The sequence below is a fragment of the Ceratotherium simum genome, chromosome 15, assembly GCF_057802395.1.
Source record: "Ceratotherium simum simum isolate JZ-2026a chromosome 15, ASM5780239v1, whole genome shotgun sequence".
NCBI classification, from domain to species: domain Eukaryota; kingdom Metazoa; phylum Chordata; class Mammalia; order Perissodactyla; family Rhinocerotidae; genus Ceratotherium; species Ceratotherium simum.
In genome coordinates, this window is record NC_141914.1 from 54,101,217 (window position 1) to 54,117,721 (window position 16,505).

At 36.5% G+C, this 16,505-nt stretch overlaps 1 protein-coding gene across 4 annotated transcripts; it reads right to left on the minus strand.

Moving 5' to 3' along the window:
* Nucleotides 1–8,927: 8,927 nt before the first annotated feature.
* Nucleotides 8,928–15,812, minus strand: LOC147915210 (endogenous retroviral envelope protein HEMO-like). Of its 4 annotated transcripts, XM_087440079.1 has the most exons (3): nucleotides 14,555–15,810; nucleotides 13,133–13,187; nucleotides 8,930–12,588 (listed from the first exon to the last, which is right to left on the minus strand). In XM_087440079.1, the coding sequence occupies exons 1-3, from the start codon at nucleotides 14,603–14,605 to the stop codon at nucleotides 12,413–12,415; spliced, it is 282 nt and encodes a 93-aa protein (XP_087296205.1). In that variant the 5' UTR covers nucleotides 14,606–15,810; the 3' UTR covers nucleotides 8,930–12,412. The 4 variants fall into 4 exon arrangements, with proteins under 4 accessions (XP_087296203.1, XP_087296202.1, XP_087296204.1 ...); XM_087440077.1 differs by lacking the exon at nucleotides 13,133–13,187 and having other exon boundaries at nucleotides 8,928–12,588; nucleotides 14,263–15,812; XM_087440076.1 differs by having other exon boundaries at nucleotides 8,928–12,588; nucleotides 13,133–15,812.
* Nucleotides 15,813–16,505: the final 693 nt, after the last annotated feature.

Here is a 16,505-nt window from a genome sequence, read left to right on the forward strand (position 1 = left end):
TTCTGCACCATGACAGACACTAGTAAATGCAATGAGGCTTGCTAACTCCTCAGGCTACATATAGAAAGTGAAGCTGTATTAACCGTGTTATTAACAGTTAAAAGTGTTTGATTGTTAAAGAAGACTCATACAACCCAAGATAAAAATACTTACACGTGTATAATTTATTTCAGGAAAACAATAAAATATAGCAACAGCATTAAAGTAAGGATAGGCATCGCAGACAAAGGCTGCCTCACAGGAAGGTGTCCAAGAAGCCAGGTGTGAGCTACAATTCTCCTTTGGTAGGGCTATACCAGACACACTTTCCCTCCCAGATCAGGATCATTATATGTGCATGAATTACCTCAGAACCAGAGTCCAAAATGGGGACTCAGCTGGGGCTTCTGTTGGTCACATAGGCATAATTTACCTAACCAGCCCCAATGGCAAATTACTCAAGATCTCACAGAGACCAGGTACAAATTATCAATCTCACTGTTATCACTAAAAAATGCTGACTAGCCGATACAAACTATCTCCAAACTTCATAGACCTACGGCTACAAGCAACACTATTAATCAGCATGTTTCATGCCTTTATCAGTGTTCAATGTCCTGAAGGTAATTTAGCAAACATTGAAGGCCAATTCCAGGGTGTTAGAATTAAACTCAGCACAAACAAGAGCCTAGATTTATTTGGGTAATATCCTTCAACATATACCTGCACCTAGATGATTTCTCTCCTCCTATTCTCTAACAACAGTCTATAAATATGTAAATCATTTGGGACTGGGCCAATGTTACGGCAGGAAGGGATGAAACACTCAAATGGAACAATTAAGGAGAGTTTAATAAAGAGACTATTTTCCAATGATGGGAGGTTCAACAAATACGGGATGTTGTTATTCCCCAGAACTAGAAACAATGGTAAAATATTATCAGCACTAGGTCAGAGGAGCCAAGGAGATAATAGTTTTTGTAAATAGGAACAAGTAACTGTACAAGAAGTGTAACTGATGGAAAGTCCAAAAGCTGTGGACTTCAGAAAAGGGACACAGGCAACTAATGGTGATGGATAGCAAGAGAGCTCTTGGGAAGTGAGGGATTTATACCCTGACTATAGTCTCTTCCCAACTCTGATGTTCTGCCAGAGGTCAGGGGAGGTCATTGACATAGTCTATACTGTGCAGGCTTCTGGGACACACAGCAGGTGGAGGAGTGAAGAATGCATATGGAGAGGCAAAAGGAGAATATCTAGCATGGTGTCATGGCTCTTACCTCATCATGCACTCTCACAAATCCATAGTGTTTTATGGAATATAATATATGCTCAGACTCCCTCAGTAATTGAAACTCAAAATTGCAGAACACAACAACATGAAAGCATATGAATTTTATATTCAGAATCATTTTTTTCTGCTGCCTTAGGGTGGTATCCCATCCTGCCGGCAATGATAAATTGGATGGGGGAAGGGCTATGGGGCAGAAGGCAATTACAAAAAGCATAAAACACATTAATATACCAAAGTATCATCTACCACTACATTAATAAATGCTTTGATTTCCATGATCTAATTTTAATTGGTATTAAAATATTTATATCTTTAAGTAATGTTTTGATATTTATATGTTTATCAAAAATTAGGCTAATCTGTTTCTATATTTGGACAAATAAGGATACTTAGGCTCTAAGAGATTAAATCACTCTTCTAAAGTCACAAATATATTGTTTGCTGAGCCATACCTAGAATCCACACCTAGCGCTCTGATTCAGTTTTCTTTCTACCATAAAAGTTGACTATATAAATCACTTATTTGATGAAGTGTAATAAATAAATAGGCAGGCGAAAATTGGCTATATCATTTCTTCTAAATTCCAGCCATTTCTTCTAAATTTCAACATGACACTGGAGCAAAAATATTTTAAAAAATGCTTGGAGGGGCTAGCCCCATGGCGTAGCGGTTGGGTTTGTGTGCTCCGCTTTGGCTGGCCCAGGGTTCACTGGTTTGGATCCTGAGCGTGGACTTATACACCACTTGTCAAGCCAAGCTGTGGCAGTGTCCCACATGCAAAGTGGAGGAGGAGGGGCACAGATGTTAGCTCAGGGACAATCTTCCTCAAGCAAAAAGAGGAAGATTGGCAACAGATCAGGGCCAATCTTCCTCATCAAAAAAAAAAAAAAAGCTTATAAAAATCATCTATTTAAAAAAATAACTTCATCCTGAATTAGACAACAGCATAATAGAGTGCACTACATTATAATTATCTGTATGCTCGGCTAATGTTAAAAGTCAGAAGATTGACTATTTTAAGTGCATTCCAAATGCTGCAAATTAAAATATGTTACATAATTACAATCTCACTTTTATACATTGGATTTTTATTGAAATTACAGATGAAATGAGACATTTTAGACATGGAGCTTGTCTGATTAAAGTGCCCATATAAAAATCTACATTTAGTTTCTTTTGAAATTAATATTTCAAGTCCATCACAGATAAGTACTGAATTGTTATTTCCCAAAAAACAACGAGTAGTCAATTATATCTATACAATACTAAAATAAATTTCCATAGGTTAAGTAGTAATTATGTAGTCCCAAACCTGAATTATTGAGTGTGATGCCTAATTTTATGTGGAACTTGGCTAGGCTATGGTACCTGAATTGTTTGGTCAATCATTATTCTAGATATTTCTGTGACCATATTTTTTTAGATGAGATTAACATTTAAATCAGCAGATTTTGAGTAAAGTAGATTATCCTCCATAATTTGAGTGGTCTTCATCCAATCAGTTGAAGGCCTTAATAGAGAAGAGACTGACCTTTCCTCAAGAAGAGGAAATTCTGCCAGCAGACTGCCTTTGGATTTGAATTGCAGCATCAACTTTTCTCTGGGTTTCTGGCCTGCCAGCCTATCCTGCATATTTTGGACTTGTCAGCTTCCACAATCATGTGAGCCAATTCCCTATAATAAATCTCTCTCATTCATTCTCTCTCTAACATAGAATTATCATATAACCTAAAAATTCTACTCCTTAATATATACCCCAAAGAATTGAAAATGGGATATCAAACAGATGCTTCTATGCCAAGGTGCATTGCAGCATTATTCACAATAGCCAAAATGGGAAAACAACTCAAGTGTCAATTAACAAATGAATGGATAAACAAAATATGGTATATACATGCCATGGAATATTATTCAGCCGTAAAAAGGAATTAAGTTCTGATACATGGATGAACTTTGGAAACACTATGCTAAGTGAAATAAGCCAGACACAAAAGGACATGTATTGTGATTCATCAAAACTGTCAAATGCTCATAAAAAATAAGGAAAGACTGAGAAATTATCATACAGCACAGGAAACAAAGGAAACATGACAAGTTAATGCACTGTGGTATCCTGGATGGGACACTGAAACAGAAAAAAAGACATTAATGGAAAAACTATTGAAATCTAAATAAAGTCTGTAGTTCATTAACAGGACTGATGTTTGTTTCTTAGTTTTGACAACTGATTTATGGTGATGTAAGATGTTAACATTAAGGGAAACTAGGTAGAGGATATATGTACTATCTCTGTATTATCTTTGCAATATTTTTGTAAAGATAAAATTGGTAGCAAATTTTATTTTTTTTAAATTGGAAAAGAATAAAATTATTCCAAAATAAAAGTTTGTTTAAAAAATACATAGGAAGAAATAAATCAAATGATGGGCCCAAACTCAAAATAAATGCTTAATAAAAGTGCAAAACAAAACAAACACAAACCATCAAACTGAGAGATTCATTTTTTAATAGCCAGCTAATGAAAAGCCTCTATTTGAATTTAGGAGAAGCTCATTCTACAGTCCCTATAGTCAGAGGAACCTGTAGTTCGTCTTCCCAGCTGATAATAATAAAGGAATAATCTTTCTGAAGTCTGAAAAGAGCATCCATGGAACTATGTCTCCTACTGATATTACAATAAAGACAGGTACCTTCATTACAACTAATTTTGTTTTGGTGTTTATCATTTGCTAGAAAAACATCTCAGCATTTGATGTGCATTAACTCATTTAATCCTTTCAACAATCGTATACAGTAGACAATGTTACCATCCCCATTTTACAGATAAATACATCAGGACACTGAGATTAAGTAACTTGTCTAAGATCACTCTTTAATAAATGGCAGAGCTGGATTTCAAAGCCAGGAAGTCCTGTTTCAGTTCATCACCTTAACTGCTAAATTATAGTGTTCCTGTACATTAAGCGTATGGTACTAGATGCAGCCAATTGTGACATCAGATTCATAGTCTCCCCGATATAAAGTTTCTATCCTGAAATTAAACTTAAAATATTTATATCCTGAAATTATATCCTGAAATTAAACCTAAAATATTTGCGTTTCATTTCCTCATATTTTCCCATAAAAGACAGACAAAATTTTCATGCTAAATTTTCTCTCCCACCACGTCTCTGATAGATGCTTTTTCTCATTCTTGTCTATCAATCCCCTTCTCTTCCACACTGGAAAAATTGTTGCTTATCCCTGTATGTCCCCCAAATCACCCTGTGTGAAGTCTTCTTTTACTTTTCCAAACAAATATGTTATTTCTCCCCCTGTGCTCCCATTGTATTATTCACACTTAACATGTGTTATTAAATATTTCTGATATTCAAAATGCCTAAATAATAATATGGGATACCCACGATCTCACAACCTATTATAAGAAAAACAAAATATTATCAATACAATAGAAGCTACCTTCTTCTCAAAGGTAGCCACTATCTTAATATTGGTATTCATTGTTATACATATCTTTATATCTTAACTACATTTGCATATCCCTAATAATAATGCATATTTAAAAATTTATATTAATATTTTCTCTCTCTATATATATGTTTGTACACACACACACACACACAAGTATGTGTATGGGAAAAGGGTTCAAAATATTTGTGGTATATATTTATGAAGAAACTTGTGATATTCTGGCATGGGATATATGTAATTTATTAAATGGTAATCCTGATAATAGACGTTTTGGATGTTTCTAACTGTTATGCTGTTACAAAAATTGTTGCTCCAATATTCTAATACATATATGTGACATATTTTCTGTAGGCTGTGTACCAAGAAGTTCAGTTGCTAGGATCTAAGACATGCATATCTTTACCTTACTTTTTAAATAATGCCAAATAGTTTTCCAAGGTGGTGTTCCAATTATATTCAACTAACAGTGCATAAAAGTTCCCATGGCTACACATGCTTACCATCACTTGGTGTTGCTAGATGTTTTATTTATTTTCTCATAATTTAATGGATTCACATCCATGGTATCTCACCATGCCTTTAATTTATTTTCCATTAACTTTGCAGCCTCTTGGGCAGTTCGTATTTTGTTTTCTGCAGTAATCGGTCCATTCATTTTTCGTTCCAGTTTTTACTGGCTTATTTTTCTTTATCTTAATATTTTAAAAATATGTTGCTACATGAATATTTTACATGCTCTGCATGTATTTTCTCCAAGCCATTGGCTATCATTTTCTTTTTAAATGTTGGCTTTTGATACCCAGACAGTTTTAAAAAATAATATAATCAAATTTATTAATTTGTTATCAATCATTTATGTTACAGTTCAGGACTTTCTGTATAAGAAGTCTTTCCAGGGCCGGACCCATGGCTTAGCGGTTAAGTGCGCTCACTCCACTACTGGCAACCCGGGTTTGGATCCCGGGCACACACCAACGCACTGCTTCTCTGGCCATGCTGAGGCAGCATCCCACATACGGCAACTAGAAGGATGTGCAACTATGGCATACAACTGTCTGCTGGGGCTTTGGGGGAAAAAAAAAAAGGAGGAGGATTGGCAATAGATGTTAGCTCAGAGCCGGTCTTCCTCAGCAAAAAGAGGAGGATTAGCACGGATGTTAGCTCAGGGCTGATCTTCCTCATTAAAAAAAAAAAAAAAAGTCTTTCCATACCCTGAGGTGCCACATATTTTACTTTCTTTTAATAACTCTCATCATATCATCTTGCTGTGGTTAGTTTACAAGACCATCTTTTCTGTAGCTGTGATATCCTCAAGGGCAGAGGCCATGTATTATTCATTTTGCTACCCTGGCATTTTATGATGCTCAATAAATATTTGATGATTGAAAGTCACGAGCTCTTTATAGGTGCTAATGCAGTCTTCTGGTATCTTTCTCATGTGATAACATCTACACTGAGTCCTTACAATTATGTTACCAACCAGGCCACAGATTCCCATTGCGCCCCTGATTTTGATATGCTTGGTTAAAAGGGTTAAATCAAAAGATATTCTAGAGAGGAGAAGCATGATTTATTTACTAGAAATGGTGCACATGGCTTTCTCCACTTAGTTTAATTATAGCAATTTCAAGTAGTGGAATCCTGTTGTGGAAAATACTTTTTAGATGTTTATCTTTGTTTTTGTATTCTCAAGTATATGGCTGGGAATTCATAAGGCACAATATTTATAAAAGTCCTGGTCGACATGTTTTCCTTTGTTTTCTGTTGAATGCTACTCAAAATAAATTATACGTTAGTTCATGCTTGTAAGTATTTAGATTTTATAATAATGCTGTACTTTAAATGGAATTTGTTTCAAATAATTTTGAGCTTCATATGAAGAGATCGTCCAGTATATTTCTTTGTATGCCAGCTATTATACTTAACATCTATTGCGCTTCTGGAGAGTACTGAGCAGTTTGAATAATATAAATTACATACAACTTATAATAGAGATATTCATATGGTAGAATTTAGAATGTAAAGATGTTCAAATTGCTGCATACAAGGCAACCAAATTTTGATATATTAACTGTTGTGACCTAACTCTTTATTTGGGAAGTATTTGGAACATTCTAAGCTCACTTCTCTCAGATAAAGCATGATTCCTCAGAACAAAAAGGGGCAAATGGTTGGCTTTTGAATTTTGAAAGCTAAGGTTTAGACATATGTACAAATATTGAATCAGTAAATAATGTCAGAGTTAGTTTTTCCTAAGCTTGAATAATAGCTCAAATTAGTTAGACAGAGAGGAGGTAGAGTATATTGTGAGAAGAGCAATAGAATAGATACCAGTGTAGACATCTGAATAGAAGGCCTGTGACTTGCAGGGCACTCTGGAGTGAGGTTGAAGGGCCCACAATGCTACACGAAGGGGTTCAGATTTATACCATAAGGAATGGCAAGGCATTGAAGAATATTAAATATGGGACTAGCAGGATTCGATTTGCATTGTGCAATAATTTATATGACTGAAGTGTGAAAGATAGAGGAGGGAGCGGTTACAACTAGGAGCACTTAGAAGTCTGTTGCCAGGTCTTGAGAAACAGAACCTGAACAATTGGTGTACAATGGGGAAAGGGAAGAATAAAATCTAGAGTAGCTTTCCTAGATGAATTTAGAGGGTTTAATAATAATTGTAATGCTAGCTAACATTTATGCAGTGGTTGCAATATGCTAAGCTAGTAAATGTTTAACAACCAGAGCTCTAGGACCAGGGGTGGGGGAGGGCCCTGATTTGTAGTTTGTCAATTTTTGTGGTGTAAATACTCCCAGTACGGCCAACTTCAACCCACCAATGAAATCTCACTCAATAGAAATTGGGCAGAGATGTGAAAAATCTGCTCTCACAAGCCAATGTGAGGTGGCTGCACTATGCCACTGGAATATTTTTTACATTTGTTAACTTCATTTAATCCTCATAACATGTCCTTTTACATCAGGGTTTCTTAACCCCAATTCTACTCACAGTTTGAACTAGATAATTCTTTGTTTTGGGGTGCTGTCCTGTGAACTGTAGAAGTTTAGTATCATCCCTGCCTTCTACCTCCTAGGTGCGAGTAGTACACCTCCACTCTAGTTGTGACAACTAAAAATGTCTCCAGTAATTGTCAAGTGTTTCTGGGGAAAAAATTTACTCTGGCTAAGAACCACTGCTTTAAAACATACCCTATAAGTTTCTTCTTCTTTTCCTTCTTCCCTTCCTTCTAATTCATTATCTTCTTCTACTTCTTTTTTTGCAAATGACGAAATTGAAACTTAGTAAAGCTTATTAATTGGTAGATTCAATATATAAACACAGACAGTCTGACCCCAAAACAGACGAATGGAAAAATAAATAGGTCGGTAGACAGAGCCATAGACATGGATGTATAATCTCAATGCTGTAATTATTAGATGGCAAACTATCAAGAATCAAGCAGTTCTTACCATGATGCCCATGTTGCATGGCAGTAACTTCCTCCTTGCTTTAATAGACAGTTTCCCCTGTAGTATGAGAAGACAAATGTGTTAAAAATTATGAAATGGTTAACATTATTTTAAGACAAAATTTTGCTGTGATTATTAATATCCATTTTTTCACATCATTGCAAAGTCCTTTTTCTTTTTCTTTGCCTATAGTCTATATCTCTGTGACTCGGTTTATTCTTTGTGTAAAATGGGATAATAATGTCAAGAATAATATCAAGAATTGTTATGCAGAAAAGTAAAATAAGTCAGACAGAGAAAGTCAAATACTGTATGATATCACTTATGTGTAGAATCTAAAAAAGCTGAACTCATAGAAACCGAGACTGGAATGGTGGTTACCTGGGGCTGGGGGGTAGGGGAAAGGAGAGATGCTGATCAAAGAGAACAAATGTCCAGTTATAAGATGAATAAGTTCTGGAGATATAATGTACAGCATAGTGATTACAGTTAATAATTCTGTATTATATACTTGAAAGTTGCTAAGAGAGTAGATTTTAAATGTTCCCACCACAAAAAAAGAAATGCTAATTATGTAAAGTGATGTGGTAGCTAACACTATGGTGACAATCATTTTGCAATATATGTGTATCAAATCAACAAGTTGTACACAAATTTACACACTATTATATGTCAATTATATCTCAATAAAGCAAGAAAAAAGAATAGTTATGCAGATTAATTAATAGACATACTCTGCTTAGAACAGTACCTGGCACATTATTAGCTATGAATAAGTCTTATTTTAAACAAATAAATCAACAAATAAAAGCAATGAAGAGAGATACGATTAAAGAGTAACAATGGCTTGCGTGTTTTTACTTTTATCAGATGTTAGGAAAGTTCCAGGTACAAATTTGGAGAAACACGATTCTACGTCTAGAAGATAACCAATAAGACCTTGCTCTAACCACATCACAAATGTCATAAGAAACTGTTCCAAGACATATAATGTCTTATATGTATAACGTCTTTTGTGTCTTCTAAGACATATAATGTTATATCTACGTGTATCTGAAAAGGTTACTAATCGGAAAGTTTACATTGGTAGTGTCGGGGGAAGAGGGAGAATCTCCCTCTGCCCTTTTCCTTAAGGTTCTTCTGGCTGGCCAAATAATTAACAAGACAGGTTAGCAGGAGAAAATAATACCAAGTTTAATAACATGTATACATGGGAGAAACTCAGAAATGAGCAACTCCTCCCTCTGTCTAAGCTGCTTGCTTAAGTATTGCAGCTAAAGGCGAAGGAACGTGTTGGGGGTGGGTAGTGGCCTGGGACTTCAGAGGGCAGAAGGACAATTCTTTTCAGGGTCATCTATTGATAATTTGGTCAGGGAGAGATAGAGTTTTTTTGATAAAAGGGGCTTGGTGCCCCTCCCATTGTAACATCTATTTTACGTTATCTTTATAGCCATCATGATAGAAGATCTGTTCCAGGAATGAGCCACCATGTCAGATTCTTTAGGCAGTTAGTGGGGGAGGTCAAATGTCCTTATTGTCTTCAGCTCGAAATAATCCGCAAACCAGAGTGGTGCTTCCTGGGGCAGCTTGCCCTGAGCACCATCAGTTCCTTCCTCTGAAACTTCCCTAGAAGTTTCACATATTAAAAGCTGAGCTGGTGACTGTGGAGAGAGAAATCATGTTAGTATCCGAGTGATAAGAAGTCTGCAAAGAGAGAAAAGAACGTAGATTAGAATGAGGATGAACAGGCAGAAAAGAACAAATCGGAGCACATTTCCCCACACTCCATTAAACCAGTCCCCCAATCCTGGAAATAAGTCAGTCCAATAAAATGTGTGAGCTTCGTTTATCTGATGAAAAATGTCAATCTTCTCTTTTAATAGATTTAAGTTAGATATTACTTGACCTGTTTGATTCACATAAAAGCAACATTTTTCTCCAATGATTGCACATGCTCTTCCTTGCTGGGCAGTGAGCACATCCAGAGCACGTCGATTTTGGAGCACCACAGATGCTAGGCTGTTAATCTCTGACTGGAGTATGTTCAAGGTTTGCATGGTGGTGTTGAACTCTTGCTCCATTACCATAGAGAGATTTAATATTGCCTTTTCCAACTCATAATCTCCAAAGCTGGGGAATAGGACTCTCAAGGCTGAAAAGAACTTGGAGTTGTGATACACAAGTGGATTTTCCACGATTTCTCGACTGGCACGTTTATGTGGCACAATCTTATGAACAAACGAACCCAAGTTTGTAATTTGGCTAGCATTTAAGGTGGAGTGTTTGGTGACAGAAGGAGCCAGGTATCCAAGTCCGCATCGTCCTGACCAATTAGGTGGGAATCCTTTATACACTTTGTTGCCGCATAAAATGAAAAGACCAGTGTAGTTTAAAGACAAGGTTAGAATTGAGTCTGTAGTTCCCAGGATCTGGACTATTTCATGATCTGTGCCACTTGCACTGTTACTACCTAAACATCTCCATTTTCCATGAGCTCCTGTCAATCTGCGAGAACAGAACAGATTGCGGAATAGCTGGTACAGGAGGCCTGCAGTCTGATTTTGGCAGCTATAAAGCCTGGTCTTGTCACCTGACCAGGTGAGTCCAGATTTTTGATCTACCCATATATAGTCTGTGGCATTGGGCAGCCTAACCATGCGGATAGCTGCGATACCCCAAGTTGCACACGGGTGGCTCGTAAGCCATCCAGAGCACTTGGTGATTTGGCAAATGTTTGTGCCAGAGGGAGTAGTGATAGAGTCACTTACAATTCCCTTGAGAATTCTGAAGATGCCACCTGCGGAATCAAACCACAGAGTTTGACTGCAATATTGTCTCGGTATGTCACCCAGGAAAGGTCCAGTGCCATGTTCACTTTCCATGCAGAGGGAAAAACTTTCACCTATTGCTTGTACTTGGGCAAGGGACAGTCCTTGACCTTCTAAGTAGTCTTTCTGGGGCCCAAGTGACTCACCAGGAGAAGAAGCAGAGTGAAGTTTCCCTTGTTGCGGATACCATACTCTGTTATTCATCCATTTTCCGTACTTAGTCCACCAGGTGTTCATATCAGCAGGAACAAAGACTAGTTCAGGTTCTTTAGCACTATCTAGCTGTTGACATAACCAACAGTCAGATTGATTAATTAGCGTGGCTAGGGCTTGGTAAACTGGCATAAGGGGGTGTTTGGTCTGTGCCCGACCTGTTGAAAAGGAGAGGGTTAGTAAAAGCAAGACACAGATCGGAAAAGAGCCCATAGAGGAGACTTAGAGAGGGGAAGAGGGACAGATAGAGACCAGCACTCTCTAATCAGCTTTCTAATAAATGATTAAAAAAATATATATATATCCACTAATAGTTTGTGTGTGTGAGTGTATATATATAGGGAGTTTTGAAGCAAGGGGGAGGAAATGGGTCAAAGTAGGTTTTCTTGATCCGTGATCTTGGGAAAAGCTGTCTACTTCGTGATGTCGGCTGCTTCTGGGGCCTGGGTTTTGGCCCTCGAAATCCTTAGTTTAAGGTCTCCTGTGGGGATTATCTCCCAGTTGTCTTGAGAGCGATGTTCTGGGTCTATTTTGGCGTGGCTCGCATGGATCCAGGAAGATTTTTCCTTTATTTTGATGGCAGTGCAGGTCGTCAGTAAGACTTCATAAGGTCCTTCCCAGCGAGGTGACAGTGCATGTTTTCTTCTAAAGACCTTGATGTATACCAGGTCTCCTGCCAGATAAGTGACATTTTTTACTTATCCTGGTAAGTGCTGCTTGGAACATAAGGTACCAGGCCAATATTTCCACGTGGCTTTATTCCATAAAGTCCAATCTTCATTCCTCAAAAGCTGTATGGTTATATTGCAAATATGATGTTCCAGTCACAACCCTGGTAATATAACCAGTGTTTCCAATTGTGTCCTGTTATAAGGAGAACAGATTCTTATTGAACTTATGCAAATAACTATATTGCCATGAAAACAACAATACTCACTTACTAAGAGTTTCCAAATCTTGGAGGGATCAGGTAGAGAGAAAAAGATAAATTTTTTCATTTTACTTACAAAAATATCATTTACCAAATTGTTGTAAGTCATAGCTAGCTCAGGAGAACAGAGAAAAGTTTTTCTTAAATCTGAAAAAACAAAACATTAAAAATTCAGCAATACTTCAAATGAAAAATCATAAAAATTATAATCATCCTTATCAGTTCATTCAGTCCTGTGTAATCCATTCTTGATCCCAATCTTTTGTTAGCAGCTTCATGAAGTCATCAGTTTCTCCATCGGATTTCTGTAATTTTTTTTTTACCAAGTTCAGTTTTATGATCAGAAAGTTTGTCAGAATCTTGTATTCTAGAGTAAGGGTTAAAGTCCTTTCCATGAACTTCTCTGAAGATGAAACATATTTTACAAAAGCATTAGAGCAAAGAAATAAGTCTGTAAACAACAAGACCTCAAAATGGCAATTGACAGAGAAATTTGGTTAATTTTGTGACATATAACATTTTAAAATAATAATAACCGGAATTATGACTGATAACCAGAACAGATCAGAATTTCAGTAATGTTATACAATTTTAAAACACCTATATCAATAACATTTACCCACATAATACCACCTAAGAAGGTTTATCTTCACTTGTCTGACAATGCTTTTCATGTAATTTAACATACTGAATCAGCCTAATAAGTTTAGTATCTTTCTCCTTAAGAGAGCAAATTTCTTTGAGAAGTTCCAGGGCCCTTTGAAAATTCTCAAAGAAAAAAAGTAAAAAAAGACTTTATTTAAGATATGAATTTTGGGGAGCTTGTCAAAAATATAAAAAGTCAAAGCAAACAGAGCATTAACAGTCCAAAAAGCCTTAATAGAGAGACCTCAGTCTTTTGAACATAGGAAATTATTTTAACAGGTTTTTTTTTTAGGTAGACTTACTGAAAGGTAAAGAAAAATCATTTGTAACCTCTTTATCAAGTTTAAGAAAATCATCCTGTTAAGAGAAATAAGACCAAATTATAATTTTGCACCAGCTTACTTCTGCTATTAAAACTCATTTACTTAATTAAATTCATTTCAATCTTAGCCAACTTGACTATGCATAAAACTCCTTTTCCAGAATTCCCTCCACAAACCTTCTATAGCTTTCTTTTTACATTCAGAATTTGTCCCATGTCTTTCTTTTCCCTCCTAGTACTTGAGGACAAATTTATCTTTCTTAATCGACCAAACAAAACATTTCCATTCTTTGTACATCTTACTTTCCTTGTACACAGACATATTTTTCTTAATTTTTAGTAGCTTCAATCACATATATTAATTAGAAATTTTAACCCTTAGAAACCTTAATTTCTAGTAAAAACTAAGTAAACAATTATAAACTTTCTTTTACATTAGTATCTTGTGGCTTGGAAAATTTATAAACACTTCATAACTTCTAGAAACATGTTACTTTATAGTACAATCTTTTAATAAAACACATGTTTACCAATAGACCCAAAACACCTTTTAGTTTTCCTGTAATGAAAAGCCAAAAGTAGACAAATGTACATTTAGCAATCAATGTCTAATATCTTATCTTATTTGGAAATGATGATACTCAGAGAATTTTTTTCATAAAATTTAGCAAAACTCTAAAAGTCACCAAAAAGAGTTTGGAAGCTGTAACCACCATAACACATAATTATTGTTTAAAGTTCACCCAACATTCATTTTTTTCACAACTATTTAGTTTCTTATTCCCAATAATTATTTAGACTGCCTATAAGACTTCATAAGACATTAGATAAAATTAGCCATCATTTAAATTACTATTTTTGTCAACCAGTTCTGTAATAGAAATAACATCAGTTTTTTTCTACAAAATTTTATGTAAATTTCATCACCTCTTATACCTTTAAACATAGTTATCACTAAGATTTTTATCAATAGGTCTTGGTCTTCTAATTTTGGACAAGGGAAGCATTCCCAGTCAGACATTTTAAAACATACTCAGGCAAAGTTGATGTAACCTCTTTATATAAAATTAGCTCAAACATTCCAACCTTTATAATCTTATCAACACTTACACTTTACATGTTCTCAATTCAATTGTAACCTGAGTCAAGGTCTTAAGGCTATTTAAATTTTTCCCTTCCTTTTTCTGTCCTTTTCTTAGGTATCAAATAAATAATTATGTGAGAGCTCTCAAAACAATTTTTTTCCCCAATTTAGAAGTTTTTCCAATTCAAAGGATCCATCGTCTGGCCATTAACGAGTAGGATCTTCATTTGTATATTTATTCCAATAGTGACTCGATCCAACAAGCCTTTTTGAGGAAAGACCCGGAGGTAACTTTCCACGCTTAGAATAAATCTTTACCGTGGATGCAAGAGGCGTCCCTGGTGAGGGCGCAGATGATGTAGCCCCCATGATCCACAGAATTCATTTCCAAAGATATTCAGAGAAAGTAAAGACCTTCGTTGCACAGGCTGTAAGGATGGTGTCTCTGGTCTCCCACAATAGTGTGGGACGCCTCCAGTCACAGACCCGCTAATCTGTGACACCAGGCAGGTGATACTGGGATGGGATTTTTCCAGCACTAACAAGCAACAAAGGTTAAGACGACAAAAGCCCTTATGGACTGGGCCCTTTATGACAAACTCCCCTGAGAGCTTGGCACAGCCGGACAAAGAGACAGTTCGGAACCCCAGTCTACTTGACTGGCCACCAAGGGGCACCCCTGTAAATGCACCTTCCGTATGGTGGAGACCAAGGAGAATATTCTCACTGGTCACAAAGCCAAGTTTTCAGGACACAGAACAAGACAGAGACTACTCTGGGAGGAAAAGGGATCAAGATCAAAACCAAGAGTACTCTACCAAATTTGAACCAAGAGTCACTAAAAGCACAAGAAACTAGTTTCCCAAATATTTTCTCCTGCCAATCTAAATTTAGAAAGAGAAAAAATTCTCACCATTTCCTTCCGCCGGACTCCGCAGATAGAGATTCCGGGAGGCTGACGTGGTAAGAAGTCTTACCTTTTGCCGGCTTTCGTCAGGCGCTCCCGTATCTCATCATCTGCAGGAGTCCAGGGAGAAGGCAGGTCTTCCAGCCAGAGAAGGCAACTTGCCAGCCAGTGTGGCTCCTGGCGACTACGCCAAAACTGTCGGGGGAAGAGGGAGAATCTCCCTCTGCCCTTTTCCTTAAGGTTCTTCTGGCTGGCCAAATAATTAACAAGACAGGTTAGCAGGAGAAAATAATATCAAGTTTAATAACATGTATACATGGGAGAAACTCAGAAATGAGCAACTCCTCCCTCTGTCTAAGCTGCTTGCTTAAGTATTGCAGCTAAAGGCGAAGGAACGTGTTGGGGGTGGGTAGTGGCCTGGGACTTCAGAGGGCAGAAGGACAATTCTTTTCAGGGTCATCTATTGATAATTTGGTCAGGGAGAGATAGAGTTTTTTTGATAAAAGGGGCTTGGTGCCCCTCCCATTGTAACATCTATTTTACGTTATCTTTACAGCCATCATGATAGAAGATCTGTTCCAGGAATGAGCCACCATGTCAGATTCTTTAGGCAGTTAGTGGGGGAGGTCAAATGTCCTTATTGTCTTCAGCTCGAAATAATCTGCAAACCAGAGTGGTGCTTCCTGGGGCAGCTTGCCCTGAGCACCATCAGTAGCTTAACAGATGAAGAAGAGGAAGAAGTGGAAGGAGGAAAGAGAGAGGGAGGAAGAGGAAAGAGAAAGAGAAACAAGTTGGGAAACTTGTTTACTTCAGTGTCATTCTTTTTCAAAATTTTCAAAAATTTTGGAGTATATTTAGAGATCAGTAGCAAAATCATCAGAATTCTAAAGAACAATGAGCATGGGAATCAACTTATGAAATTATTCTAAATGCATAAGCCAATACATGGTTTAACTGTAAATAAGTAGAAAACTTCTAAAAAAAAATTAGTACAAATAACATTGTTTTAGATGTCCCTCTTAGTTTTTTTTAAATATATATTGTGCCTTCATTGATAAAGATGATTAAATACAATCCTCTCTAATTTCTCCAATAAACTTAAGGAGAAATTGGACTTGAAAGTACAAATACCAAGTCCAGCTGTAAAATAATACTGTATGGAGTTTCCATTAAAGGCAAGTGTTTTCAGTCCCCTCCTGCCCCCGATCTACTGATATTTTCTCCATTAAACTTAACATTTCAAAAAGTTTTGCCACATTTTTGTTTTGTTTTTGAATATTTGAATAAAATACTTTTTAGTTCATTTTAAGATGAAAATTTTGAAATATATTTTGTATAGCCTTTCCTATCTTTCTAACAAAT